The sequence below is a fragment of the Microtus pennsylvanicus genome, chromosome 12 (genome assembly GCF_037038515.1).
Source record: "Microtus pennsylvanicus isolate mMicPen1 chromosome 12, mMicPen1.hap1, whole genome shotgun sequence".
Lineage (NCBI taxonomy): Eukaryota > Metazoa > Chordata > Mammalia > Rodentia > Cricetidae > Microtus > Microtus pennsylvanicus.
Window position 1 is genome coordinate 92,580,553 of NC_134590.1, and position 26,331 is coordinate 92,606,883.

The window sequence follows — 26,331 nt, forward strand, 5'->3', positions numbered from 1 at the left end:
ACAAGTTCCTATACTTTCCACAAAGCCCCAGATTATAACTAAATACCCCCCCCCCGAAACCTCTCTACCAGCCCTTGACTTCGGGGCTAGACATGTTTGTTATGTTCACCTCGCTCCGCTGTCAACCGGGGCTTTGGACACCCTAGGGTCTTTTAAACACAACCTTTCTGTGCAGGGCAGCGCCCTCCTTGCGGCTCAGAACAATTCCAGGAAGCACCCAGTGAGATAGTAGGTCATCTAGTGGTTTGGTCTGAGACTCTGAACTCTACCGCACTGACCACTGACCCCAGAGGGCCCCTGAGGCTGGGGACTGATGGCTAAGACCTTCGGTCCCTGACTTTGCCTAGGCCTTGGAGGGGTACCAGAAACTGTAAGAGACAGAGCTTGCCTCAACAGGCTGAGCCAGCTTCGTTTGCCCACACAGGGGTCCCAACTTCCCATGGGGTTAGTTGACAGTAGATGGGCTTGGGTCCACCAGGAAGTCACCAATGTCCTGTGGTTGGACTGAGAACAGGGGTCTGGTTTTTGCTACCAGAGCAGGTCTGTCTGTCTGTCTGTCTGTCTGTCTGTCTGTCTCTGTAGCCCAGATCTGGGCCTCGAACTCAGATATCCCCCTGCCTCTGCCTCCGGGGATGAAAGGCGTGCGTCCCCACACCTGCCACCCAATGCCTGTGATAAACCAGTCACTTGCCCAACCGTGGTGGTGCCCGTCTTTAATCCCAGCACTCGGGAGGCAGAGGCAGGAGGATCTCTGTGAGTTGAGACCAGCCTGATCTACAGAGCAAGTTCCAGAACAGGCTCCAAAGCTACAGAGAAACCCTGTCTCAGAAAAAAAATCAAAACAAAAAACAAAGTCATCACAGAAATTCTCAAACAGGGCCTGTGCCTGAGCCTGTGTGAGGCCTGGGTCTCATGCTCAGTCCTGCAACAAGGGAAGGACTTAGGGACCCAGGAGCCAAGGCAGAGGGACCTTACTGTATCGACTGATTTTTGAGAAGCGTCACGTTGCCCAGTCTGGTCTCATGCTCCCTGTGCAGCCAAGGTTGCCCTTGAACTCTTGATTCTCCTGCCTCCACCTCTCCCTCTCTGGTTTGTCCAGGCCTTGTGCATGGGCAAGTGCATGGCTCACTGAGCCCGGGGGCCCTCCTCACCCAGCCCTTCTTCCTCACTGTCCCTCTCTGCTCTGCTCCTCTGTCCTCTGTAGTGTCTTCCAGAGAGATCTGCACTCTCACGAACGCAGTCTTTACACCCACAGAAGGATGTGTATTCCCTTTCTGATGGAGAATGCTTTGGGGGAAACTGGACCCCCTTTCCCCTTCAGCCTGAAGCACAGGATGTCTGCCTGCCCTCTTTGTTTCCCCACCCCCAATGTCACCGCAGCAGGGGTGGGTGGACTCTGTGACAGGAAGAGTGTGTGTGGGGGCTGGGTGACCCCAGAGCAACAGGGCGAGTCTGGGGCCTGATGGTTCAGGGATGGAGTCTCCGGGCTGGGCATTCGTCCTGCTGCAGTTCTGGGGTGAGTACTTGGGGGTCCCCACCTGTGCACTCTCTCTTTCTGTCCAGCCCATTTCAGCTGCCTGGTCCCCCATCAGAACCACCCTGAACTGGATGCTTGGGGCCCTTACGGCCTCTTCAGAGGAACCCAAACCATGACCCAATCACCAGCCTGTGAGGCCCGGAACCCTGGCCCCATACTCTTTTGTTCCTTTGAGACAGGATCTTGCCGGGGGGGGGGGGGAGGGAAGGGGGGTCAGGTTTCCACTATGTAGCCCAGGCTGGCCTGGAACTCAGAGACATGCCTGTTTATGCCTCTGGAGAGTTGGGATTAAAGGTGTGCATCACCATGTTCCACAGGGATTAAAAAAAAAGTATATATCTGGTGTGTGTGTGTGTGTGTGTGTGTATGTATGTGTGTGCAAGGGTCCCCAGAGGCCAGAGGTGTGGGATCTCCTGAAGCCATCTCCAGCACCCTCTCCTTCCCTTTACCATGTGGCTATGGGGTAGAGAACTTACGTCCTAGGGTTTGTCAGCAAGTGCCTTTACCTGCTGAGTCAGCACATCGGCCCCTATGTTGGTTTGTGTGTATGTGTGTGTTCATGCCTATGTGTATGCATGTCTATGTGCATGTCTGTATGTATATGTATGTATGCATGTCCATGTGTATGTATGTATAACTGTCTGTGAGAGTATGTATGTGAATTTGTGAGTGTATGTATCTGTGTGTATGTTTGTGCGTGTATGTGTGTGCATGTATCTGTGACTGTGCATATGTGTGTGTGAGTGACTGTGTGTATGTATCTGAGTGTGTATATATGTGTCTGTGCGTGTATGCATGTTTATGTGTGTATATATATTTGTGTGTATGTATGTGTGTCTCTGTGTGTGTGTATGTATGTGTGTACAGAGGCCCAGTGTTCTCCCCCAGACTCTTCCTCTATCTCCACTGATTTTTTTGAAATTCGGTCTCTCTCTCTCTCTCTTTTTTTTTTTCAAGACAGGGTTTCTCTGTAGCTTTGGAGCCTGTCCTGGAACTAGCTCTTGTAGACCAGGCTGACCTTGAACTCACAGAGATCTGCCTGCCTCTGCCTCCCGAGTGCTGGGATTAAAGGCTTGTGCCACCACTGCTTGGCTGAGATTTGGTCTCTTGTGGCTTGCTTGTGGGAGTAGCTGACAGAGAACTCATGGGTCCTCCAGGCTCTGCCTCCCCAGTGCAGGGTGACACCACCATGCTCCGTCTTCTCCAGGGGTTCTAGGGACTCGAACTCAGGCCCTCACGGGGCTTGCTAGATTTGGGTAAGACTCATATCCTTTCCAGGCCTGCAGGAAGCTGTCAGCCTGAGCGTGGAGCAGTGGCCCCATTCGGTGACGGTGACACAAGGCGATGAGATGTGGCTGTCCTGTGGCGTGAATCAGAGTCAGGCCTGGGAGAGGCTGCGTGTGGAGTGGATCCGGGACAAGGTCGTTCTCTGCCACCTGCTCATCTCGAATGGCAACCTCAGCACTGTGGACTGTGGGGCTCGGGGGCAGTTGTCCTGGCAGTCACTTACAAACTTTAGCCTGCGACTGGACCACCTGAGCCTCAACGACAGCGGGGATTACATGTGCCGGGCCACCCTGGAGATCCCCAAGTTGCAAAAGGCCGAGGGCAATGGGACCAAGGTCCTGGTAGAGGCAGGTATGACCGGGGATGAAGAGGCGTGTGAGTGGGGAGGCTCTAGAATCTACGGACTCCTGAATCTCGGGTCCTGTCTGAGTGTAAAATGGCTCACAGCACACTTGCGACACTAGCACGTGGAAAACCGAGGCAGGAGAATAACAGAATCAAAGCTAATTTGGATTCCATAGCAGCTTGTTGAGGCAGGAGGGCCAGGAGTTCAAGGCCAGCCTGGACTATGTGAGATCCCATCTCAAAAAGCTGTGTGAGAGGCTGGGGAGGCAGCTCAGTGGTTAGAGCACCGGCTGCTCTCGCTGAGGATTAGGGTTCTGTTACCAGTACACTTGGTGGCTCACAACCACTGTCGCTCCAGCTCCAGAGGACTCTACGGCCCCCTTCTGGCCACTGTTGGTACTGCATGCACACGTAAAAAGATGGCATATATATGTGAATAATATATATATATATTAGAAGAGCCAGGTGTGAAGGCACTCTCCTGTCTTCCCAATTCAGGAGGGAGCTTCAGTGGGATGTGGTGACGCCTGTCTGTTATCCTCCTGCCCACGGGAAACTGAGGCAGAAAGACGGCCAAGAGCTCAGCACCAGCCTGGCCTTCACTGTCTCACACAGAACAAAGGAAACCACACCGTGTTAACTTGGCTGCCACAGCAGGGCCTGGTGGGACCCCAGTAGCCTTGGGCTGGTACCCACTCGGTGGTTCCTGCAAGTCTGTGTTGTTCTAGACTCCGTTTGCCGGGATGGAGTGCCTGGTGTGTTTTCCTCAGCTAGAAGGGACATGTCGCCTTTGCAGGGGCTCATCACCACCAGCCTGAGGAGTGGCCAATTAACACGCTGTAGGGGTGGGGAGCAGCTGCACCCAGCTGGCTTCTCTACCACCAACAGTCCCCCGGGACTCCTGCTCACGCCAGCACCTGCAAGAGGAGAGTCTGGAGTTTGGGGATGATGCACCTTCCCTAAGTCATAAGATCTCCACTTCTGATTGCGGTTCTATAGTTATGTAGACCTATAGTACTCCCGCCCTGTATGTTCATACACCGGCTACATGACTTGGGGCTTGAGTTCCATCTCCGTTACCGGTCCTGCCGTGTACTGTCCTGGGCTCTCCTGTCTTGGCAGGGTGAATTGAGAGTGTTGGCGTGTAGCGTGCTTTGTCCTAAGATTTGGGATTTGGATGAGAGGTAGAGTGAGCAGCTGGGGACAGAGTCATTTGGAGGAGGCAGAATCTCAGGAATAATTCGGAGGGGACCCCTAGTTCTCAGTTACACCGTTATGCTTACGCGCTTGTTCTCAGAAGAGGATCCTGAGGTTCTGCCTAAATCGCAGAGCAGAACCGGCAGCTTCAATATCCTGAAGCTGGTGTCTGGGCTCCACAGTGGTCATCCTCCTGAGACAGGTACCTCTTCTCTGCAGGTGACCTCCAGCTGAAGGAGACCTCTTCAGGTAAGCCCCTCCCCGCCACCTGCCCCACCCTGCGTGCCTCTCCCCCACAGACAATCCTCTCTGTCTCCCCACCCAGGGCTCCTGTTGATGCTTCTGGTGGCTGGGGGTGTGGTGGCAGCCTTGGTGGTACTGGGTGCTGTGTTGTGGGGTCTCAGCAGGTGTCGCCGTGAGGACTCAGGTGAGAGCACCTGCCCAGGTGAGTCTCACCTCACGGGAGCTGAAGGCATCTCGGTACATGGTGCTACCGCCGCCACGTGGCAGATGTCGGAACTGCAGCAACCTGCTAAGAGAGCTGGGGGTGGGGATGAGGGTGGAGAGGAGGCTGCCTAGTAGGGAAGGTTGGTCCCTTGCCCGTGCCAAGACAGCTATGGCCACTCTTAATTTACTGTCGTTTTTTGATTTATGTCATCGGTCCCCAGGAAATTCTTTCTACAGCAACGTCCTCTACCGGCCCAGGGAGATCCCACACAGGCCTCGGGCCCGGCCTAAGAAGAAGGATGCAGGCAGTGAACAGAGAGCCCAGGTTATATATTCCACCGCCTTCCCCAAACCTGCTCCACGCCAACAACTTCCGGTCTCCAAACCCAGCCCCAGGCCCAGGCCTGGCTACCCCATCTCAGTCCACTGTGCGACTTCTGCAAGTTGTAGGAAGTAGGGAAAGGCCACCTGCCGAGAGGAATCCTCGAAGTCAAAGAGGCATTGGAGACCCTTGAGAGCACAAGATGGACCTGGACAAGAGCTATTTGAGGGCATCACTGTTTTTATAAAGGGAGGGAGCGTCCAACAGCTAGAGGCTGAGATCAATGATGTTACCCAGGAGCTGCCAATAAAGGATTCTTTAAGTAGTGTGCACGGAACCCAGGGCCTCAACCATGCTAGACAAGTGCTTTATTCTTGAACCACACCCCCATCCTCACTGGGAGATCCTAGGCGGGACTCCAACCTGACCACGCCTCCAGCTCCTCTCTGGGGAATTCTAGGCGGGGCTCCACCCCTAACCACGCCCCCAGCCCCTCTCTGGGGGAGTCTAGCCAGGTCTCTACTGATTCTCACCCCTAGTTCTGATTTTCCTCTTTATTTTGAGATAAATTCCTTTTGCCTCAACCTCATGAGGGACAAGCCTGCACCGCCAAGCTCAATTTTAACAAGACTTGTCAAAGCCTGTGACAAAGTCTGTTGGTTGGGGTGCTACCAATAATGAGGAGTCATTTGTGGGTTCCAGGATCCCTGGAGATGGCCTGGCATCACACCTTGGCCAGGAAGAGTCTACTCCACTTCTGATTTTTCCTTGTTTTCAAGTCAGGGTTTCTCTGTGTAACAGCTCTGGCTGTCCTGGAACCAGCTCTGTAAACCTGACTGGTCTCGAACTCTCAGAGATCCGCTTGCCTCTGTCTCCCGAGAGAGCCTGGTGAACCTGATGGAGTGCCTTATATTTTTATAATGTGGCTAGAGCAATGGCTCACAGGTTAAGAGCGCACAATACCCTTCTTGAGAACCGATTCCCAGCAGTCACTTCCGGTGGCTCAAAACTCCAGGCACCTGCACACACGTGCACACACGTGCACTTACCCAAACACACATTTCTATTATAATTACGTAATTCCCCACCTTCCCTTGCTTTTATGTCCAGTGAGCAGGGAGTCCACACTCAGCCCTGAATGGCCCCTTCCTCTTCAATGGGCCACCAGAGAGCTTCTTGTGGACCAAAAAAAGAAAGAGTTGAGGGTCAGGGCTGCTAACACGTACCACGGACCTGTCCCTGTCCAGCTGCCACCTTGAAGTGACCGGGCTGCGGCTGCCTCCCCTCCCCCACTCCTGTGGCTTTCCCAGGGAACAGATGTTTGCTCTGCCTGGGAGGTCAGAGGCCCCAGCTGCGGGCTGGGATGAGGTGAAGCTGTCCCCGTCTCTGGGGACATCTAGCTTCCAAACCCAGTTGGGCCCCTGTGACAAAGGCTTTGCTGTTCACTGCTCAGTACCCACAGGCACCTGTGCTTGCCATGGCTTTGGGAACGCTCCAAGGTCTGAGCGGTCGCCTGGCCTCTCTCCGCAGCTCCGAAAGAACAGCAAGGAATGGCAAGGTTTTAAAATTCGTTTTTATTACATTTATTTGTTAATTTATGGTGTGTGCCTTGTGTGTAAATCAGGACAACTTGCGGGTGTCCGCTCTCTACTGCCACCGTGTGGGCCGTGTGTGTTCCTGGGACTGAACCAGTCAGGCTGGCAGCAAGTGCCTCTCTCTCTCTCTCTCTCTCTGTCTCTCTCTCTCTCTCTCTCTCTCTCTCTCTCTCTCTCTCTCTCTCTCTCTCTCCTTTCTTTTCTTTTTTTTTACAGGCAAAGCCCGCTCACAGAGAGGGGGCCCTGGAACCTCCCGGAGGGCAATAGATTTGGCTTGGGGGGAGTCTGTGTCATGGGTCCCCCGTCCCCTCTCTGGCCTGGAGCCAGTGTGCAGGGTCCCTCAGGGGCTCTGGCTGCCGGTGACAGGGTAGAGCAGCGCCAGGTGCTCTGCGCCCTGCACAGGCAGCGGGCGGGCACTGTAATGTAGGACCAGCTCGGGCACGCTGGGGAAGGGCCCGCTGTGCTGGCCCAGCACCACCTGGTTCTCCCGGGTCCGCGCGAACTTCAGATGCATGGAACCCTGACTGCTCCTGTGGGGCAAGGTAGAGCATCATTTCTCAGACCCACTCAACTGTCCATCTCTCCACAGCCGCCGTCCACGGGTGCATTACTCTGGACCTCCAGGGACACCTCTAGCAGCCCCATCCAGTGCCTCTCTGCGGGACTGACAGTCACGAGTGACTTCCTGACCTCCATGGCTCTGTAGGGTAGCTTTCCCTTTGAAGTTCCGTTTTGGACCAATTAGAGGGACCAGAGGGTAAAGATGCTTGCAGCTCACGCTTGATGACTTGAGTTTAATTCCCCAAGACCCACAAAGTGCGAGGCGAGAGCTGAACCTCAAGAGTTGTCCTCTGACCGCTACACCCACGCATGCACAAAAGTAAAAGAAAAGTTGCAGCACTTGGGAGGCAGAGGCTGGCAGATAGCTACAAATTCAGGACTAGCCTGGTCTACATGGTGAGCTCTGGGCCAGGCAAGACTACATAGTGAGACCTCTCCTCACAATAAATAAATAAAGTTAAATAAATTATTCTTTAATCCCAGTACTTGGGAGGCAGAGGCAGGCAGGTCTCTGTGAGCTGTCCCAGGCCAGCCCGGGCTCTGCAGTAAGACCCCTTCCCTGCTCACCCTAGCCCTGATGGCTCCCAGCTCAGCCTGAGTACCACTTTTGTACACGTCCTCCCTCAGCCTCTCATCTTCCACAGTTCCATTTTGGAACCTGAGTTCATCCATGCTAGGGCCCCAACTCATAGCGGGGACCCTGGAATACACAGTGTTCCTCCTGCATTATGCCTGCATACCAGAAGAGAGCTCCAGCTTTCACTACAGATGGTTGCTGGGAACTGAACTCAGGACCTCTGGAAGAGCAGCAAATGCTCTTGACCTCTGAGCCGTCTGTCCAGTCCCTGATAGGTGTTCTAATAATGTTGAGTCAAAGAAGAGACTGACTCTACGCCTATGCACCCTTTTAAAAATATTTTTCACACTTATTATTTATTTATATGTATATTGGGAGCACACATGTGGAGCATGTGGAGGTCAGAGGACACCCTGTGGAGGTCGGTTCCTTATTTCCACCATATCGGTCTCAGAACTCAAGTTCTTTCTTTCTTTTTTTGTTTTTCAAGAAAGGATTTCTCTGTGTAACAGTTCTGGTTGTCCTGGAACTTGCTTTGTAAACCAGGCTGGTTTCAAACTCATAGAGATCCACCTGCCTCTGCCTCCCAGCCAAATTCAAGTTGTTTAGGCTTGGTGGCAAGTACCTTTATCCACTGAGCCATCTCGCCATCCCAGTAATTTTTTTGGAGTTTTGAGATGGGTTTCTCTACATAACTTTGGAGCCTGTTCTGGAAACTTACTCTGTAGACCAGGCTGGTTGGACTCACAGAAATCCGCCTGCCTCTGCCTCCCGAGTGCTGGGATTAGGGGCATGCGTCACCATGATCGGCTATATTTTACTTTTAATGTGCATGCGTGCGCACCCATAGTGGCCAGAAGACGGCGTCATATTCCCTGGAGCTGGAATTACAGGCAGTTGTGGGCCACTAGATGTAGGGGTTGAACCCAGGTCCTCCCAAAGAACAGCTAGTGCCCTTAACCACTGAACTGCCTCTCCAGTCCCTCCCTTGCTTTTATTAAGACAAACTCATGTAGCCCAGGATATCCTCAAATTGGATGAGTAGCCGGGGCTGAACTTGAACTCGTGGTCCCCCTGCCCTCTCCAGTGCTGGTACCACAAGGCCGTGCTACACTGGACTCACACTTTAGGGATCTTAAGGAACCAGCGTTTCAAACTCAAGTGCTCTCTAGAACATCCTGAGAATTTGCTTCACACTCAAGGCTGCCTTTCAAGTTTTGGACTTTCAAACGAATCTTCAAATCTGTTTCCGGTTCCAAGCTCGCTCCGAGTGGGACTCATTTAGCCACTGACCAGGGAGCCCCACCCAGTCGCCTGAATGCCCGCCCACTTTCCAGAAATCCCCACCCACTGGCCGCCCTGAGTCTGGGTCTCACCTGAGGGACAGGATGCAGTCCTGAGCCCTGGTCTCACTGAGCCGCACTAGGTAGCTGCCTTCCTTGCAGAGGGACAAAAGGTTCTCGGCCTCTGCACGGCTCAGGGGGCCATGAAACCACCTGGGCGTGGGGACAGATATCTCCAGCTGACTTCACACACCTAGGGGCCGAGGAAAGGACCCCAGGACACAGCCAGACAATTCCCTTGGACATGGTGAGTGGGGCCAGCCTGGGCTACATGAGGCCCTTGCCAAGAAAATGAATGAATGACAGAGTGAATGAAAGAGACCCCAACTCCCTTGCAGTTCCTGGGTCCCCCGGGGTCACCCCTCCTTCAGCATTCGCACTCACGGCTGCTTCTCCAGGGCCAGAGCCGCATCCACACGCTCCGCAGGCTGTGGTCTTCGGCCGTCCTTGGTCGAGCCTGGGGTCCGCTCCCAGTCAGGACCATCAAACTGTACTGGGAGAGGAAGGTGAGAGGTTAAGTCCCGCCCACCTAGAGGGCAGGACAGGAGCCAGTCAATGGGATCTCAGTTAGGGGCACACTATCAGAACCCAGGGGGTGGCGGTGGAGTCTAAGGTTAAGACAAGATTGAAGCAAGAACTGATTGGTTTTTGGAAATAAGGGAGCGTGGCCACCCAGAAATATGGAAGGGGCGGGGCATTGCCTTGACTGACGAATCAGAGTAGAGGATGTGTGGTCAACAGGGATGGGTTGGAAGTTTGTAGGCAGCAGGCTGTAGTGCTTGCGGGTAAGCAGGACTATCCACATGGTGGAAGGCAAGTGCTGCCTCAAGTCATGGCCCCGTCCTTCCATTCTTTACGTTGATCCTGTTACTCTTTCACTCTATTTAACTAGGACCTGTCTGGCTCCAAGTCTACCACGTGACAGCTCCTAAAAACCTCACGCTATCTTTCTCCAGCTCCCACACAACTGAGTGCGATTTAGCGTTTCATCTACAACCGTCCTGTTGGGTTGGTCCTACAATGACCACAAATCCAGTGTGATGTCACAGCCACGTCTCTTCCCAAGAATACACAGGCTCGGGGTGGGGATAAAAAGGCATTTTCTCTGGGGGGAAACTGAGGCAGTGGAGGGAGAAGGGCTTTGAAGGGCCTGGCCTTGCGCACACCTGCGAAGGCCCGGGAGATGTGATCTTTCTTCCACTCCCAAGGCTGGTCGTATTCATCTGCTGGCCTCTCATCCTCCAGGGGCAGCCGACTCTGGCCAGAAGTCGCTCCATCTTCCGGCTCTGCATCTTGCTCCTCATACGGAGTATCGTAAAGCTGGACAGCTCTGCTTGGTGGCCGTTCTGGGTGGAGAAGACACTGGTCACCCTCCCATTCCATGCAGGACCATGCCCTCGTACCTGGCCCTGTGCACTCACCACTTGAGCCAGTCTGGGAATCATAGGGCTCCATGTACCCATCATCCAGAGCTGGCAGCTGAGGCTGGGCGTCAAAAGGATCCGCGTACTCAGCGTCTGCTTCAGGCTGTAGGGAGAGGCTCTGGCTAGTTCTGACGGCCTGTCGTGTTACACTGTGCTCTCTGCCTGCCCCTGCTGGGCTTTTCACATTTCTCAGAGCTAGGCTGGGCAGGGAGTCCCCAGGATCCTCCTGTGCCTGGCTCCCCAGTGCACAGGCCACCACATTCAACTCTTCAAGTGGGTTCTGGGAATTCAAACCCAGTTCCCAGAACCCTCTGGTGTTGTTCTAATACCATAAACCCTTAGTAAAGAGATAAGCCTGTTTTATAGGCAAAGAAACAACAGCAGAGGTCAGTGACCTCGGGAGGGTCACACAGCTGGGGAGAATGAGGCAGGGTTTAATCCAGTTTGTCCTGTCTCCCTGAGTCCCTTCCTCTTCTCAGGTTCCCCTCTTCCAGAGGCTTTGGGGGCAGGAGGATGGCAAGTTTTAGGCCAGCTTGGGCTGCACATAGAAAACCTGTCTCAAAACCAAACCAAATCAATGGAGCAGTGGTTCTCAACCTTCCTAATGCTGTGTGACCTTGTAACACAGTTCCTCAAGTTGTGGTTATCCTCCCAAATAGAATTCTTTTTTTTTTTTTTTTGGTTTTTTTCGAGACAGGGTTTCTCTGTGGCTTTGGAGCCTGTCCTGGAACTAGCTCTTGTAGACCAGGCTGGTCTCGAACTCACAGAGATCCGCCTGCCTCTGCCTCCCAAGTGCTGGGATTAAAGGCGTGCGCCACCATCGCCCGGCTAGAATTCTTTTAATTGCTTCTTCATAACTGTAATTTTGCTACTGTTATGAATTGCGGTAACTATCTGTGTTTTCTGATGGTCTTAGGTGACCCCTGTGAAAGGGTCATTGAACCCAAATGGAGTCATCACCAGCGGGCTGAGAAACACTGCCCCAGAACTAAGCAGGGCTGGAGCTCTGTGGGCAGATAGCTCTTCTTGCCCAGCATGCACCAGATCCAGTTTCGAGTGTGACACACACTTAGAAAGTAGAGGCGGGAGTCTCAGGTATTCAAGATCACTGCCAGCTAAGTAGTGAGTCTGAGGCCAGTCTGAGCTACCTTGCACACAAAACAAAAACAGCGCCCACCCTCGGTCTTTCCGAATGGAGAAAGGCTCGAGGGGGACTCTGGCTAACCCAGAAACTCTTAGACTCCCCGGGGGCGGGGGAGCATGAGGTTGGGACCCTGGGATGATGGGGACAGAGCACCAGTGCCCGTCCGCCACGCACCTCCTCCCCAGGGCTGCCCAGGAGGGCCTTGGCTCTGGCCATATCTGCAGCCTCCACTTTGATCAGCCGGTGCCTGGGAGAGTCGTACTTGGAGTCCACCAGCCCGGCGGGCTCCGACTCGGGGCGGCCATCGGCGTCCTCGTAGGGATCCTCGAAGTCCAGGTCCTTCTGCTCCCGGTAAGCCCGAAGGATATCGCTCTCTGTGTAGTCGGGAGTGGGCGGCTGCGGCGGAGGCTTCCGGCCGCCAAAGCTCAGATAGTCCCGGAGCCACTTGGCCATGGGTGTCCCCGGAATTGGCTGGTGTCAGACCGGGGCTTCCATGCGAGCTCCTCAGCTCGTCCTGGGAACGGGGGTGGAGGGGAGGAGAAAAGAGGGGAGATACAAAAGGGGAAGGAAGAAGGGAGAGGAGAGAGAAGGGGAAAGAGAAGGGGGAGGTGGTCAGGAGTCCTAGGCTGGGCTCGGAGCGGAGGGGGCAGCAGGTGGTGATCCCAGCGTTGCGGGGGTCGTGCACTTCGGGTTACAGGCAACACAGTATGGTGTCAGCGCGGTTGTCTCCCAGAGCTTCACGCACAAAGTTGCCAGAGGCTGGACCACCCAGAGGGTCGTACTCCCTGTGGACTGTTGTCCGATCCCAAGGGTTCAGTCGGTCTAATTCCTTAAATCCACATTCATTCCCTTAACCTCCTTATACCTTACCGGCCTCCATCCCTTACCCTTTATTCCTTAACCCCCATCCCTTAACCCTCCATATCCCTTACTCCCCCATCTCTTAACCTTCCGATCCCTTAAAAAGCACTCCCGTACCCCTTAACCTCCGGATCCCTTATCCCCCCCCATCTCATAACCTCCCTTTTCCTTAACCTTCGGATCCCTTACCCCCTCCCCGTACACCTTAACTGCCGGATCCCTCACCCCCACATCTCTTAACTTCCAGATCCCTTACCGCCTCTATCTCTTAACCTCCCCAATCCCTTTACTCCCGGGTCCCCCCCGCCCCCGCTGCAACCTTTTAACCTCCCAATTCCTTAACTGCCTACGGCCGCAGCCACCGCACAAAGGGACATAAACCCCTGGGTCCCGGCCCCGGCTCTGGGGGGGGGGGGGCGAGGGAGGGGCGAGGACACCCGCGTCCCACCGGGTCCCGCCCCCGCCCCGCGACAGACCTACAGACCTCAGACCTTCAGCCGCTCCGGGGCGGACACGACCCCGGAGGACGAGGACACCGGCGCGGGGACCGAGTCGCCCTTGGGACCGGGGCCGGGAGGGGATTGGGCGAGAGACCTGAGCATCGCGCAGGGTCGCAGCTGGCTGTGGCGCGGGGCGGGAGGCGCCGTCCGTCACCGCCGCGTCCGTCGCTTTGTGGCGGGCGAGGGGGAGGGGCGGGAGGCGGCCGCAGCTGCGGGTCCGCGAGGGGAGGGACGGGGGCTGGGAAGTGGGACCCTAAGGGGGTAATTGCAGGGCAGGAGTCAGTCAGAGTCAACCCAGCCATGGCCACCAGTCTATGTTCCTTAGGCTCTCCAAATGGTAAATGGTGCAGAAAGCATTGACAGAAGAGTTACTGCTGAGGGGCTCATGTTGCCCAAGCTGTCCTCCAACTCATTTGCAACAAAGGATGACCTGGTCCTCCTGCCTCAGCTTCCTAAGTGCTAGGGATGACACTTGGGGCTTCGTGCATGCTAGACAAGCGCCCTACCCACTGAGATGTTCAGGTTGGAGAAAGAGAGGCTATGGTTATGGGGTGTTACTCAGGCCACCCAGCCGTCAGTTTATATTTGGACGTCTCAAGGGTGGCACTGGTCCCTCACAGGATGAGCGTTCATCCTCTCCTCCAATGTGAGCTCTGCTTTCCATTGGGGAAACTGAGGCTTAGAGCGAGCACAGCTTCCAGAGTCTGCAGTGTCTGCTGACCACCGGCAGCTCCTATCTCAGCCCCAGAGTCCCCAGAGCGCGGATAATCGTCCTGTTGGCATGGGCGGCTGCAGCCGAGCGCATCACACGTGAGCTTCGTCCGCCACACGGAGGGCAGGTAGGTAACTGCGCCGTGGCAGGAATGGCAATCAGGAGCCCCGAGGCGGAACCAAACGGCGGCGCTTGACTTCCCCTCGCCTCGGAGTCTCCCAGAGGGGAGCGGGCAGATGTGTTGTGGTGGTGGGGGAAACAGAGAAAAGAGCCGGGACTTGACTTTCCAATGAAGGAATGGGGTTATGACAGCCATCCTGATACATCCTGTTGGATGACTTGTAAAATGGGCATGGACAGTACCCGAGTGCTCCATTGGTCTGACTGTAGTTCACATGCCCTATCGCTGCCCCTTTAAGAAGTACAACCCCAGGGCTAGGGGGTGGCGGCTAACAGGGGAGCGCTGGCCCAACACTGGGGGGGGGGGCTTGTCCCACATCAAGCACCTTAAACTCAAAAACAGAAATGAAAATACGATGACGCACGAGTGGGTTGAACAGTGTATCAGAAAAGCCATAGAACCTGCTGCACTCTAGTTCTAGAATATTCCACCCCCATGTCCCTGCCAGTTTCCATGAATCCATCCTGTCTCTGCATCAGCTTGTTCTGGAGTCTCACAGTGGACTTCGCGGTCTGGTCCTCCCACTATTCCCACATGCCGGCAGTTGGTGACATGTGATGCAGCTGTGTGACTGACCATCATGTGGCAGGCACACAACAGTGCTTGAAGTGGGGCCTCCCCGACTGTACCTCAAATCTGGGAAGAAGTGTGACAAGTCACGGGGACAGGAGGGGAGGTACACTGGTTCACAGTGAGTCTAGTGGCCAATGCCTTTAGTCTACAGAGACCCAAGGAGCCATGAATGTGTTTGTAGGGGACCCTGCGGAGGCAGGTCTTGCCTCGTGCAGTCTGATGGCAGATGCAGAACTTGCCCTGAGTAGCCTCCCATCTGGAGGTGCTGTCTACTGTGGGGCATGCACACAGCCTGAGGCAGGTGTGGCTCCGCCTTCAGTGGTCCCCAGTCAGGTGAAGTACAGTGCTTCCCTGGGCCATAGCCTGAGGAAGATGCAAGTCACTGATTTTCAAGGTTCCCAGTCTGGGGGAGGTCCAGCTGCTCCCCAGTGTTCCAGTCTGCTGTAGGAACAATGGTGTCTGGGGCAAAAAGGCCTCACAGATCAGACTGTAGTGTGTCCTAACCCCCTAGCATGCAGTCCATGTGTCCCAGCACAGGGGCCACGTTGGTGACCAGCAGGCTGGCAGAGGGCCACGAGTGGGCTGGTCCAGCTAATGTCTAAGCTGCAAGGACAGGTGGTGGGGTCAGCACTATCCTTGTGGCTCCTGTTGCCAGGGACCCCCAGGGAGCTGATAGAGTACATGATGACAGCTGCAGAGCTGGGGAAGCCAGGGTGGGGGTGGAGTGGGAGGGTTCCAACCAGACCCCAGGGTGCCACTGATGTGTCTCTGTTCTTGGGGGTGGGGCATGAGGACATGGGTGTGAGAAGGAAGAACGTCAGGGAAAAGCAGACTCCACCACGAACATTTCAGGGTTAAGATCAACTTGGTTCACATCTCTCATCCCAGCCTGGAGAGGTGAAGGCAAGCCTGGGCTACACACGCCTGTCTCTCCACTGCCACCCCATCCAGGCTCACTGTGTTCTAAATGACAGACTCAGGCTCAGCAGTTTTCCTACAGAACACAGACTCATGTACCGTCAAATTCTGAATGACAGAAACGGGCTGGGGTCCAGGCCCAGGCTGGCTGTGGCCTAAATCCCAGGTGAGTGTTAGCTCTGGTTAGACTGTCGGGCAGGGTCTTTCGCTGGTCCACATGGCTGTCAATTGATTTTCTTTATCACACAGTATTGTGTTGCAGGTAGAGTCCCAGGCCTTGTTGGGAGTCCCCAGGGACCCTGCCACCTGTCCCCTGTCAGATAGTGTTCAGATCTGTGGTAGGAAGGGATGGGGCAAACAGGCTCCCTATAACTCAAGGACTGAGAGAGTGGGCCAGGCTGTTTGTCCTGGGACACCTGGTACTAAGGGACATTGCCTCTCCACACCCTGCTGGGATTCACGACAGACACGGTCATGAGGAACTTGCTGAGGGTGCCTTCATTGATCCCATCTCCTCCTCTGGTTTCTTGGGTCTGTGATGTTGCTGTAGGGGCTCAGCTGTCACTGTCCTCGCTGTCCCCATATGCACCCAGCTGGCTCAGGGAGGAGGCCCCGGGTGTCTGGGGTGCAAGGTTGGCTGTCTTCCTGCTCTTGGGAGCACCTATGAGGAGGACAGATCAGTCCAGTGATGCAGGGCAGGGGAGTGTGCCCAGGTTAGAGGACCCGTCACCCCAATCCTACACTGGGCCAGAGAGCAGTTGAGTGTCCACATGACACAAGGTCAGTGGCCTCCAACACCTGACCTGCTGTGTGGCTTCAGGCAGTGGGTGACCCTCTCTGAGCTTTAGGATCTGGCAGTGACAACTGTGTCAAAGACATGCCAACCCCAAGCAGGGCGCTCTCTATATACAGTGAATTATCCAAACCACAGAAAGGACCTGAAGCTGCAGGTTATGCGGGCAGCACCCTGTCTACAGCTACCTGGTATCCCTTGACACTAACCAGCCACGTGGAGAATTTAGCTATCATGTGACTTCGATTCCAGGCCTTTGCTCCTTTTATCTTTTTTGTTTGAGACAGGGTTTCTCTGTGTTGCCCTGGCTGTCCTGGAACTCGCTCTGTAGCGAGGCTGGCCTCAGACTCAGAGCTCCGCCCATCGCTGCTTCCTGAGTATTAGGATTAAAGGCATGGCCAGCACCGCCTTACTCCTTCTTTTTTGAGACCGGGTCTCATGTAGCCCAGATTGGCCTTAAATTCGCTATGTAGTTGAGGTTGACCCTGAACCCCTGATCCTCTGCCCATCGAGCCCTAGTCCTCGGGCCACTGGCCTCACCTCACCCACCCTATGAAGCTTCTAGACAGTGCCAGGCACACTGCTGCCAGCCAGGGCTGGTGATGGAGACTTACCCACGGCAGGCATCTGGACCTGCTCTGAGCCCCCGTTGGCTTCCGCCTTCATCTTCTTTGGCACCACCAATCCGGCCAGCTGTGCCCTGCTGCCCACTGCCTCTGCCTTCCTCTTGGCCTTCAGTGCCTGTGGGGACCATGCACATCTGTCACCCCTGACCTCCCTGACATCGCTCTCTGGAGCCAGTGCGCACATCGAGTCTGCTGCAGCTCTAAATTCCTCTCTGGCTCCCAAGGTCCAGGGAGGCATCTGAGGACTTCTCACCTGCTGGTCATTCTCATCCTATGAATGCCTACCCACCCCTATCCACACTTCACAATTAGTTTTTGACCACTATCCTCTAATGCCACCAATAACTCCTGGCACATAGTAGGTGCTCAACCTGCAATCCAAGCTGGCCTTGGCTTCCCCATGTGCTGCCATGACAGGTGTGTGCCACTGCTCCAGGGCTCTGGGGGTGTGAGGACGTGAGGGACCACATGCAGGCAGGCCTGTCACCCTAGCCCATGGTGGCTGAAGCAGGAGGACTGTGGATTTGAGGTCAGGTTGGGCTGTGGAGTGTGACCCCCACTTCAAAGAAAAACAAAACAGAACCAGAGCAAGTCTGGATTCCACATGGGAAGAGGGCCAGTTAGCACGCCTGCCTGAAGAATGAAGACCCGAGTTCAAGTCTCCAGTACCACCAAGAGCTAGGCAGAGCAGCACATGGCTGTAACCGAGACAAGAGAATCCTGGGAGTCAGCGGCCCAGTATCACAGCTGTCACAAAGGGTGGGAGGGAGGCTATCTGCGGACCTAAAGGCTGAGTGTGTGCACTGGCACTCACATCTGGATGCAGCTGCGAGAGGCTAGAAGGCCCTAGAACCTACAACAGCTAAGGCTGCAGCTGCTGCAAAGTTCAGAATGTTCCCAGGACCTGGATGGGAAGTAGGGACACCCCTTCTTCCTTCAGTGAGCCGGATCTTGGTTCTGTGGGCTTTTGTGTTGTTCACCGTGTGCCCACGTGTGGGAGCCAGAGGCCGACACCTGTCTTCATCAGTTGATCCCCACCACGGTTTCTGAGGCAGGGTCTCTCAGTGACTTGGCAGATCCCACGTGGTACAACCCAGGACTTCCTGCCTCGGCCTCCTGGTGCCAGATCCCAGGCCTGAAGGCCTACATCTGGCTTTACATTTTGAAACAGGCTCTTGCTATATAGCCAGACTGACCTCAGACGTGAGAGAGCCACCTGCCTCTGCTCCCAAGTGCTGGGATTAAAAGTGTGCTCACCACGACCAGAGCACCTGGCTTTCAGCATGGCACTGGGCTAAACCCCGGTCTTGTGCTTGTGGGGCAGGCACTCAATTCTCTCTGCCTTGGTGGACTGTTTCCTCAGGCTCAGCAGCAGGACACAGAGCACTGGAACCACGCTGTGGGCTGTCTGTCCTGTTAGGAACAGCGCCGCTGCCCATGGCTTCCCTGTGGCTGCTTAGCCTGGGCACCCACCCCCACACTCTGGTCCTGCTCACCTCGTCCAGGATGGCTGTGGGGTTGGGTTTTGCTGCTGCCCGTGGTCGGGAAGGCGGAGCTTCGTCTTCTGAGTCGGAATCCTCCAGAAGCCTGCGGTGGCGAGCCTCCTCCAGCAAGGCCCTATAGGATGAACACAGTGAGAACATGCTGCAGGGACGGCCCCCAGGGGTCTCTGCTTCTCGTCCTGCTCTCAGAGGGTAAGGAATGGGAGCAGGGGCCATGCTAACAATTTTGAAGACAGTGGCCCAGGGGCTGAGGGCTTGACTGGCACATGGGAGGCTCGAGGTCCAAACCCAGCACTACAAAATAAGTAAGCATATAAGAGCTGGGCGAAGAGGCACACGCCTACCACCCCGGCTCTGGGGAGGTGGACGATGGAGGATCAGAAGTTCAAGGCCATCCTTGGCTACTTAGTAATTTTGAGGCCAGCCTGGACTACATAAGACCCTGTCTCAAACAACAAACCCACAGCCATGGGACCGACACAAAAAGCCAGTGATGGTCATGCAACACTGGATCCTGAGGGGACTGGGCAGGAGGGGGCTCTGGGCTGAGGGGAGAGAAGGGGCAGCCATAGAAGGATCCAGAAGGGCCCTGGCCGCTCACGCAGTCTCACGCTCATCTTCTTCCTCCTGCTGCTGTCGCCACTGTTCCTGCGACAGGCGGTGCTGCAGCAGCATGGCCTCAAAGTCCACGTGTGCCTGCCGCTGGTTCAGGTCCTTCAGCTCCTGCAGGTTTTCCAGCACCTCCATCTCCAGCTTTGAGTCTTTGGTGCGGTTCTCTAGGACCTGGGGGCGCACGGGCAGGCGAGGGATTATGAGGAAAGGACAGGGATGTAATGGGGGGAGGGGTATAGGAAGGGGTGTAAGAGGGGTGGGGTGGGGCACAGGGTGGAGGCCTGCAGCACGGACGCACCTTCATGGGGTTGTTCAGCTCCTCATCCTCGCGCTCCTTCTGCACACGCTTTTCCTCCTCCTCCAGGAGCTTCTCGGCCTGGAAGTTGCGTGTGGCGCCATGCTCCATGGTGTAGTCCGTGTTCTCAGGGTCTGTCTGTAAGGTGGGGGGAGGGGACAAAATCGCCAATGGCTGCAGGTGGTGCCTGCCTTCCTGTGTGTATTTCTCCCTCTGCCAGCCACTTTTCTTCGCTTACTCCTTCGGTGGGTGTGTCCTTCTCCCTAAAGCCCAGACCCTCTGGGATATTCGTGACCATAACACAGATCACCTGACTGCAGGAGTGGGCTTCCATCCCCTCAGGTCCCAGTTACTTTGCCCCCTCCGTCTGTGCTCTCTGCACCTTCAGGCCTCCTGGCTGTGCACACATCTGGCTTTATCTTCCTGCTTATGAACGACACAGACAAGCTAATGTGTGCACCCTTCTCGGGGGGTGGATGCAAGGAGCTATGATGTGAATGAGGTTAGCCTGGGCAGCTGAGGACTTCACTCAAAAAACAAGGGTATGACGGGATGGCTCAAGGGTTAGAGCACCGGTTGCTCCTGCAGAGGACCCGGGTTCAGTTCCCTGCCCATCATCACCTGTAACCCCAGTCCCAGGGCACCCGATGCCCCTTCTGGCCTTTTAGGTCACCAGACACACAGACATTCCAGACATAAACACGTGTGAAATAAAAATGTAACTTATTCAAGCTTGTTTTGTTCACTTTGATTAAATCTCTTTTTTTTGAACTCACAGGAAAAAGCTTACAGTGAAAAAAACAACACTAACCAAACAAACCTATGGCCTCTACTGGTGTAGACCAGAGAAGGGAATTTCCCTTCTCCTGTCTTTGCCTGAATTCCCAGGTTTTTGTTGAGTGCCTGTGAAGCCCTGGCTTCCATTCCAAAAAACAAAGGAAAATCATGATTTTTAGACAGATGTGGCAGCACACGCCTGTCATCCTGGCACCAGAGGTGGAGGCAGGAGGACCACGGTCACTCTGACTACAGGAGACTAAACAAACGAAGCCCAGCACAGTGTGACCCCACAGTCCTTACCTGTGCACCCGACCCCACATCCACACAGTGTGACCCCACAGTCCTCACCTGTGCACCCGACCCCACATCTGCACAGTGTGACCCCACAGTCCTCACCTGTGCACCTGACCCCACAGTCCTCACCTGTGCACCAGACCCCACATCTGCACAGTGTGACCCCACAGTCCTCACCTGTGCACCCGACCCCACATCTGCACAGTGTGACCCCACAGTCCTCACCTGTGCACCCGACCCCACATCTGCACAGTGTGACCCCACAGTCCTCACCTGTGCACCCGACCCCACATCCACACAGTGTGACCCCACAGTCCTCACCTGTGCACCTGACCCCACATCTGCACAGTGTGACCCCACAGTCCTCACCTGTGCACCCGACCCCACATCCACACAGTGTGACCCCACAGTCCTCACCTGTGCACCTGACCCCACATCTGCACAGTGTGACCCCACAGTCCTCACCTGTGCACCCGACCCCACATCTGCACAGTGTGACCCCACAGTCCTCACCTGTGCACCTGACCCCACAGTCCTCACCTGTGCACCAGACCCCACATCTGCACAGTGTGACCCCACAGTCCTCACCTGTGCACCCGACCCCACATCCACACAGTGTGACCCCATAGTCCTCACCTGTGCACCCGACCCCACATCTGCACAGTGTGACCCCACAGTCCTCACCTGTGCACCCGACCCCACATCTGCACAGTGTGACCCCACAGTCCTCACCTGTGCACCCGACCCCACATCCGCACAGTGTGACCCCACAGTCCTCACCTGTGCACCCGACCCCACATCCGCACAGTGTGACCCCACAGTCCTCACCTGTGCACCCGACCCCACATCCGCACAGTGTGACCCCACAGTCCTCACCTGTGCACCCGACCCCACATCCGCACAGTGTGACCCCACAGTCCTCACCTGTGCACCCGACCCCACATCTGCACAGTGTGACCCCACAGTCCTCACCTGTGCACCCGACCCCACATCCGCACAGTGTGACCCCACAGTCCTCACCTGTGCACCCGACCCCACATCCGCACAGTGTGACCCCACAGTCCTCACCTGTGCACCCGACCCCACATCTGCACAGTGTGACCCCACAGTCCTCACCTGTGCACCTGACCCCACATCTGCACAGTGTGACCCCACAGTCGTCACCTGTGCACCTGACCCCACATCTGCACAGTGTGACCCCACAGTCCTCACCTGTGCACCTGACCCCACATCTGCACAGTGTGACCCCACAGTCCTCACCTGTGCACCCGACCCCACATCCGCACACGCAGGCGGGCAGGGTTGTCTGTGTGTGGTCCTGCTGCAAGCACCTTCCATCTGCACCTATGTGGGGAGTCCTCAGAGAGAAAGGTGCACGAGTGAAGGGAGCCCCTACCTTGAAGGTGATCTCGGCCAAACAGCGCGTGCACTTGATATAGAAGCGGAAGATAGGCAGGCCCAGATAGGCCTCGTTCTGGACGGTCTCCTTGCGTGCATTGAACTTCTTCCCCTTGTAGATGTATTCTCCACATGTCTTACACCTGCGGCCAGAGCAGGTGTGTGAGTGTCTCTGCACTCTGCTCCAGCACCTGACTGCAGCACAAGCACCTCCACGGGCAGGGAGGACTGCAGTGTCTGGGTGTGTGGGGCTTCTGAGACTCTGAACAAAGAGGGAACAGCAGGATCCTGTGCCCTGACCTTCTTTCCTTCCTGCCGTGCTGACAAACACCTCTGGCTTGGTCCTACGCCAGGGCCTTTGTTGGGCAGATCCCACGGACTGAGATTCTAACAACCCCTGACTGTCCAGCAGGCAGGCCACCTGCCCTGCCTCATGTGTCCTCGTGTAGCTACCAGAGGAGGGCATCATTTCCACTCCCCACTAGCCTGTGAGCATCACGAGGCTGGGCACATCCTGATCAACAGCAGGTGCCTGATAACTGCTTGCTGGAGGGATGTGGTGGTTTGAATGTCACACATTGGAAGGCTTAGTCACCAGGGAGTGGCACTACTTGGAAGGATTGGAAGGATCAGAAGGATTAGGAGGATCAGAAGGATTAGGAGGTATAGCCTTGTTGGGGGAAGTATGTCACTGGGGTTGGGATGTGAGGTTTCAAAAGTCCATGGCAGGCCCAGTGTTTCTCTCTGCCTGTGGATTAGGATGTGGCTTCCAACTACTTCTTCAGCACATCCTGCCAGGCCTGCCACCAAGTCCCCACGATGATGGACTAAGCCTCTGAAACTGTGAGTGCCAATTAAACTCTTTCTTTTCTAAGAGTTCATGTGTTTGCTGGGTGGTGCTGGTGGTGGCAGTGCAGGCCTTTAATCCCAGCACTTGGGAGGCAGAGGCAGGAGGATCTCTGTGAGTTTGAGGCCAGCCTGGTCTACAGAGCAAGTTCCAAGACAGGTTCCAAAGCGACACAGAGAAACCCTGTCTCCAAAAATGAAACAAAACAAAAAACCAAAACCACACAAACCAACGAGTCCCCACGTTCAAGGTAACTAGGACAGGCGGAGATGAAGGAAAGAGGAGGATCTACGATCAGCCAGCTAACACGGCAGCTGCTCTGTCCTCAGTGACCATGATGGTGTGACTACTGGGAGTATGGGTCTCACACAAAGTCAAGTTTGAAGGTTGTTTGATTCCGAGCTGGAAGAACCAGGAAAGCAGGGGAAGGTTGGCAGCCTGTCTGGGATGAGGAGGACAGGAGCCATTGACATGAGAACTGCAGAGACCATGGCTGCTCAAAGACCCTGGGGCAGGAAGAGGGCTGTCACTGGAGGGGCCAGGTGTCACTGACTGTCCAGTGAGGCCTTCTGATGGGTGGATGGGGACCCCATGAGGATGTTTGCTGTTTCTCCACAGACTCCAGCCCTGGCCTCACACCCCCGGGGATTCACCTCATGTTGAAGGGGGCCATCAGTCGAACCACGTACTGCCGGTCCTTGGGTAGCTTGAGTTTCGGGATCTTTGACGGGTCGAAGTCAGGTGGGTAGTATTTCTGCAGGGGAAGGGAGTGATGGGGTTTTCCAGTACTCAGGGCCCATGTGGGTGGAAAGGAGGTCTGGGAGCCACGTCAGGGGACCCACCATATCCCAGTTTAGGGATCTGCCCAGGATTCATTCTGCTCGTGCCTTCCCAGATATGGGCCATTTGAAGAACAGCCATGAGAAGAGAGGAACGTACAAGCTTCCAGAACCTTCTTTTCAGACAAATCACAGGGTGTGAGAATGTTGCTCCCCAGAGCTGTGACATGCCTTGCAGGGAAGGTTCTAGAGGCTAATGATTTGCAGTGGGGGTGGACTCCTTCTGCCCAGCACATAGGACTCTAGATGCTCATGAGATAACAGGGACCCAATATAAATCAGGCATTGCCGATGATGGTCTAGTTTGGACTAGGGAACCACACCGGCTCTCAGACACCATCTCAGGGTAAAACCTGGTCAGTGATTTCTTGTCTGTGTACTTGGGAGGCTGGGGTGAGACACACAGGCACAGCCACTCTGAGTTATCAAGAGCATGCTAATGCCCACACCTGCCATCCCAGCACCTGCCAGTGGGAGACAGGGGTGGAGAATGACAAACTCCCCTGTAAAAAAAGTAAAAAAGAGGCCAGGCGGCGGTGGTGGCGCATGCCTTTAATTCCAGCACTCAGGAGGCAAAGGCAGGTGGATCTCTGTGGGTTTGAGGCCAGCCTGGTCTACAGAATGAGTTCCAGGACAGCTAGGGCTGTTGCACAGAGAAACTCTGTCTCAAAAAACCAAAAGTCCAAAACTGTGTGAACCACCAGCAAGGAGGCAGTCTGCTTTGGACACCAGACCTGCTGGCAGCCAGGCCCATGGGGGAGGGAGTTGTCTCCCTTGCTTGAAGGGAGCTTTGCCAAGAGTTCAGGAGGACTCGGGCCTGGTGGTAGTGTTTGCCAGTCATCCCAGCCCAGTCAGGCTAGGCGCTGCACGCACGCCCGTAGTGCACAGACAGACATGTAGGCAAAAGATAAAAACACATCTTTTAAAAACATATACAGCCCAGCGCAGGGGTATACGCCTCTACCTCAGCAATCGGGAGGCTCAGGCAGGTGGGTTGAACAGGAGGCCACTCTGGGCTACAGAGTGAGGCCCTTACTCAAACACAAAATTCCAGGAAAATGGAAAGTAAAAGTTTTTGAAGAGAGGAAACTTGAGTCCTTGTGTCTCAGCCACTGAAACTAGAGTAGAAAACGCGGCCAAGAGCTGTCTGATATTCGCTTAACAGAAACTGGGACGAACTGAGGCCACCAAGAGCACCACCCCTAACGGTCCGGAAAAAGCAACCCGTGGAAAACCCATCGGATAAAGTGACCCAGGCTTAGCTCGCCTGGGGATGATTGACGTCTTCTAAACCGGAAGGGAAACAAACGCTAACACCGCTCCTGAGTAATGCGATTGGCAAAGCTTGGGAGGCTCCGCCCCACGGAAAGCCGTTGGTGGGGGGATTCCTGAAGGAACTAGCCGGAAGGAAGTGAGCCTCTCCCGCAGTCCTCGGACGTCCCACTGGCGGCAGAGCCATCTAGACTCCGAGCACTTACGTTTAGCACTTTCCGTTCCGACATATTCGCTTCCTGTTCGTCGAGCAAGCGAAGGAGCAATGTTCTTCGGCCCCTTCGGAGTTTATTCGGCCAGGCGCCGCAGTTCTCTTGACGTCACTTCCTCGGCTGGCTTACTTACGTAGGTCAGAGGTTTTAGCGTTCTCATTGGCTGTGGTACCTGTCGATCAAGGGCCCGTGTGCGCTTTTGTTCCTTTCCTGAGTGCCTGTAGGTGAGGCAGTAAATAAAAGTTCCGGGAGCATCTGGCTCGCGTGTGTGCGTGTGCGCCACGCTGGAAAGAGTCAATAAAGTTTTGTTCCGCGTATCTGCTCTATTGATGTTGTTTGTATTTGATTCTGGGTCTCACCGTGTAGCCCTGGCTGGTCAGGAACTCACAGAGATCCGACTGCCTCTGCCTCCCGAGTGCTGGGATTAAAGGCTGTGCTACCTCCTCGTTCTGTTTATTTCTTCCTTCCCTCCTTTCTTCTTTCCTTCCTCCCTCACTCCTTTCCTCCCTTCCTCTTTGCACAAGCCTGGCAGTCACTCTACCACTGAGTCACTTACTACCCAGCCTCTCCCTAAAATGTCCAGAGGGCCTTAAGTTTGCAACAGTCTTCCTGCAAATCTCTTGAGTAGCTGGAAATCAGTGGCCTGCTTGATTTTTATTGTTTTGCTGTTGTTGGTTTGTGTTTTTTCTCTCTTTTTTTCTCTCTCTTGTGAGACAGACACTCACCAGGCTGTCCTTGAAATCTCAGTAATCCAGCTGACTCTGCCTCCCGAGTGCTAGGGTTAAAGGCGTTTGCTTAGTTATTATTTGTGCAAAACGATGGCAATCTCCTCACCTGGGATCCTAGGCAGGGGCAGCCCCCTGAACCACGCCCCCAGCCCTCCTACTCCTTTTCTTCCTTATTCTTCTTGGGACAGAGTTTCCAGGCTGACCTTTAGCTCCCCACCGTTCTTTCCCTCTGTCCTCATTTCGACAAGGCCGGGCTGCATCCTGTTTGGCTCCCAGTTGGGAAAACAAGTGCTATGGTGTGCTTGTTCTTTTTCAGCGCCGATGATAGGAACCCGGACCTTACACCTAGCTTTATCCGCTCTCTTTCTCTCACCCGCGCGCTCCCCGACCCTTCCACCTTTAGACATTGTACCACGTGAAATTTCTTCTTGGAGCTAGCACAGTGCTGTGTCCTCCAAGGCTCCTGAACCTTGAGCCACATCAGCTTCTTTTCGTCATGAAGCCCTTGTTTTGGGGTTGTAGACAAACACAGACATTCACGTTGCTCACTCAGCGGACAAGCGGCTGGAGAGGAGGCTCAGTGCTCTGGCGCCCTCTTCTGACCGCTGT

The 26,331-nt window shown here is 55.1% G+C and overlaps 3 protein-coding genes across 12 annotated transcripts; 1 reads left to right on the forward strand and 2 right to left on the reverse strand.

Annotated features, from left to right (window-relative positions):
• Positions 1 to 1,431: 1,431 nt before the first annotated feature.
• Tmigd2 (transmembrane and immunoglobulin domain containing 2) lies at positions 1,432 to 5,450 on the forward strand. 3 transcript variants are annotated; one of them, XM_075943580.1, is made up of 5 exons: positions 1,432 to 1,516; positions 2,816 to 3,175; positions 4,586 to 4,615; positions 4,692 to 4,811; positions 5,035 to 5,450. In XM_075943580.1, exons 1-5 carry the CDS (start codon positions 1,474 to 1,476, stop codon positions 5,268 to 5,270), a joined length of 789 nt encoding a protein of 262 aa, XP_075799695.1. In that variant the 5' UTR covers positions 1,432 to 1,473; the 3' UTR covers positions 5,271 to 5,450. The 3 variants fall into 3 exon arrangements, with proteins under 3 accessions (XP_075799695.1, XP_075799696.1, XP_075799694.1); XM_075943581.1 differs by having other exon boundaries at positions 4,692 to 4,793; XM_075943579.1 differs by having other exon boundaries at positions 4,692 to 4,793; positions 5,051 to 5,450.
• A 1,473-nt stretch (positions 5,451 to 6,923) lies between these two features.
• Positions 6,924 to 13,309, reverse strand: Shd (Src homology 2 domain containing transforming protein D). 5 transcript variants are annotated; one of them, XM_075942675.1, is made up of 7 exons: positions 13,125 to 13,309; positions 11,954 to 12,571; positions 10,633 to 10,738; positions 10,378 to 10,557; positions 9,596 to 9,704; positions 9,245 to 9,364; positions 6,924 to 7,260 (listed from the first exon to the last, which is right to left on the reverse strand). In XM_075942675.1, exons 2-7 carry the CDS (start codon positions 12,230 to 12,232, stop codon positions 7,071 to 7,073), a joined length of 984 nt encoding a protein of 327 aa, XP_075798790.1. In that variant the 5' UTR covers positions 12,233 to 12,571; positions 13,125 to 13,309; the 3' UTR covers positions 6,924 to 7,070. The 5 variants fall into 5 exon arrangements, with proteins under 5 accessions (XP_075798790.1, XP_075798792.1, XP_075798789.1 ...); XM_075942677.1 differs by having other exon boundaries at positions 11,954 to 12,293; positions 13,117 to 13,309; XM_075942674.1 differs by having other exon boundaries at positions 11,954 to 12,608; positions 13,125 to 13,307.
• A 1,097-nt stretch (positions 13,310 to 14,406) lies between these two features.
• Positions 14,407 to 26,291, reverse strand: Yju2 (YJU2 splicing factor homolog). 4 transcript variants are annotated; one of them, XM_075942680.1, is made up of 9 exons: positions 25,926 to 26,291; positions 24,989 to 25,212; positions 23,325 to 23,425; positions 21,823 to 21,967; positions 19,356 to 19,490; positions 19,047 to 19,228; positions 18,440 to 18,560; positions 16,932 to 17,058; positions 14,407 to 16,185 (listed from the first exon to the last, which is right to left on the reverse strand). In XM_075942680.1, exons 2-9 carry the CDS (start codon positions 25,010 to 25,012, stop codon positions 16,079 to 16,081), a joined length of 942 nt encoding a protein of 313 aa, XP_075798795.1. In that variant the 5' UTR covers positions 25,013 to 25,212; positions 25,926 to 26,291; the 3' UTR covers positions 14,407 to 16,078. The 4 variants fall into 4 exon arrangements, with proteins under 4 accessions (XP_075798795.1, XP_075798794.1, XP_075798797.1 ...); XM_075942679.1 differs by having other exon boundaries at positions 25,720 to 26,291; XM_075942682.1 differs by having other exon boundaries at positions 24,989 to 25,166; positions 26,135 to 26,275.
• Positions 26,292 to 26,331: the final 40 nt, after the last annotated feature.

Excerpts from the sequence above, each read along its gene's own strand:
- Tmigd2 (XM_075943579.1), top strand. The coding sequence starts at position 1,474 with ATGGAGTCTCCGGGCTGGGCATTCGTCCTGCTGCAGTTCTGGG. Across the intron at positions 1,517-2,815 it reads CGTCCTGCTGCAGTTCTGGG|GCCTGCAGGAAGCTGTCAGC; the intron begins GTGAGTACTTGG and ends TATCCTTTCCAG. Across the intron at positions 4,616-4,691 it reads GCTGAAGGAGACCTCTTCAG|GGCTCCTGTTGATGCTTCTG; the intron begins GTAAGCCCCTCC and ends CTCCCCACCCAG.
- Shd (XM_075942675.1), bottom strand. The coding sequence starts at position 12,232 with ATGGCCAAGTGGCTCCGGGACTATCTGAGCTTTGGCGGCCGGAAGCCT. Across the intron at positions 10,558-10,632 it reads TTCCCAGACTGGCTCAAGTG|AACGGCCACCAAGCAGAGCT; the intron begins GTGAGTGCACAG and ends TTCTCCACCCAG. Across the intron at positions 9,365-9,595 it reads CTGGCCCTGGAGAAGCAGCC|GTGGTTTCATGGCCCCCTGA; the intron begins GTGAGTGCGAAT and ends CCCCACGCCCAG.
- Yju2 (XM_075942680.1), bottom strand. The coding sequence starts at position 25,012 with ATGTCGGAACGGAAAGTGCTAAAC. Across the intron at positions 19,491-21,822 it reads TGGCCGAGATCACCTTCAAG|ACAGACCCTGAGAACACGGA; the intron begins GTAGGGGCTCCC and ends CCCACCTTACAG. Across the intron at positions 16,186-16,931 it reads GGTCCAGATGCCTGCCGTGG|GTGCTCCCAAGAGCAGGAAG; the intron begins GTAAGTCTCCAT and ends TCCTCCTCATAG.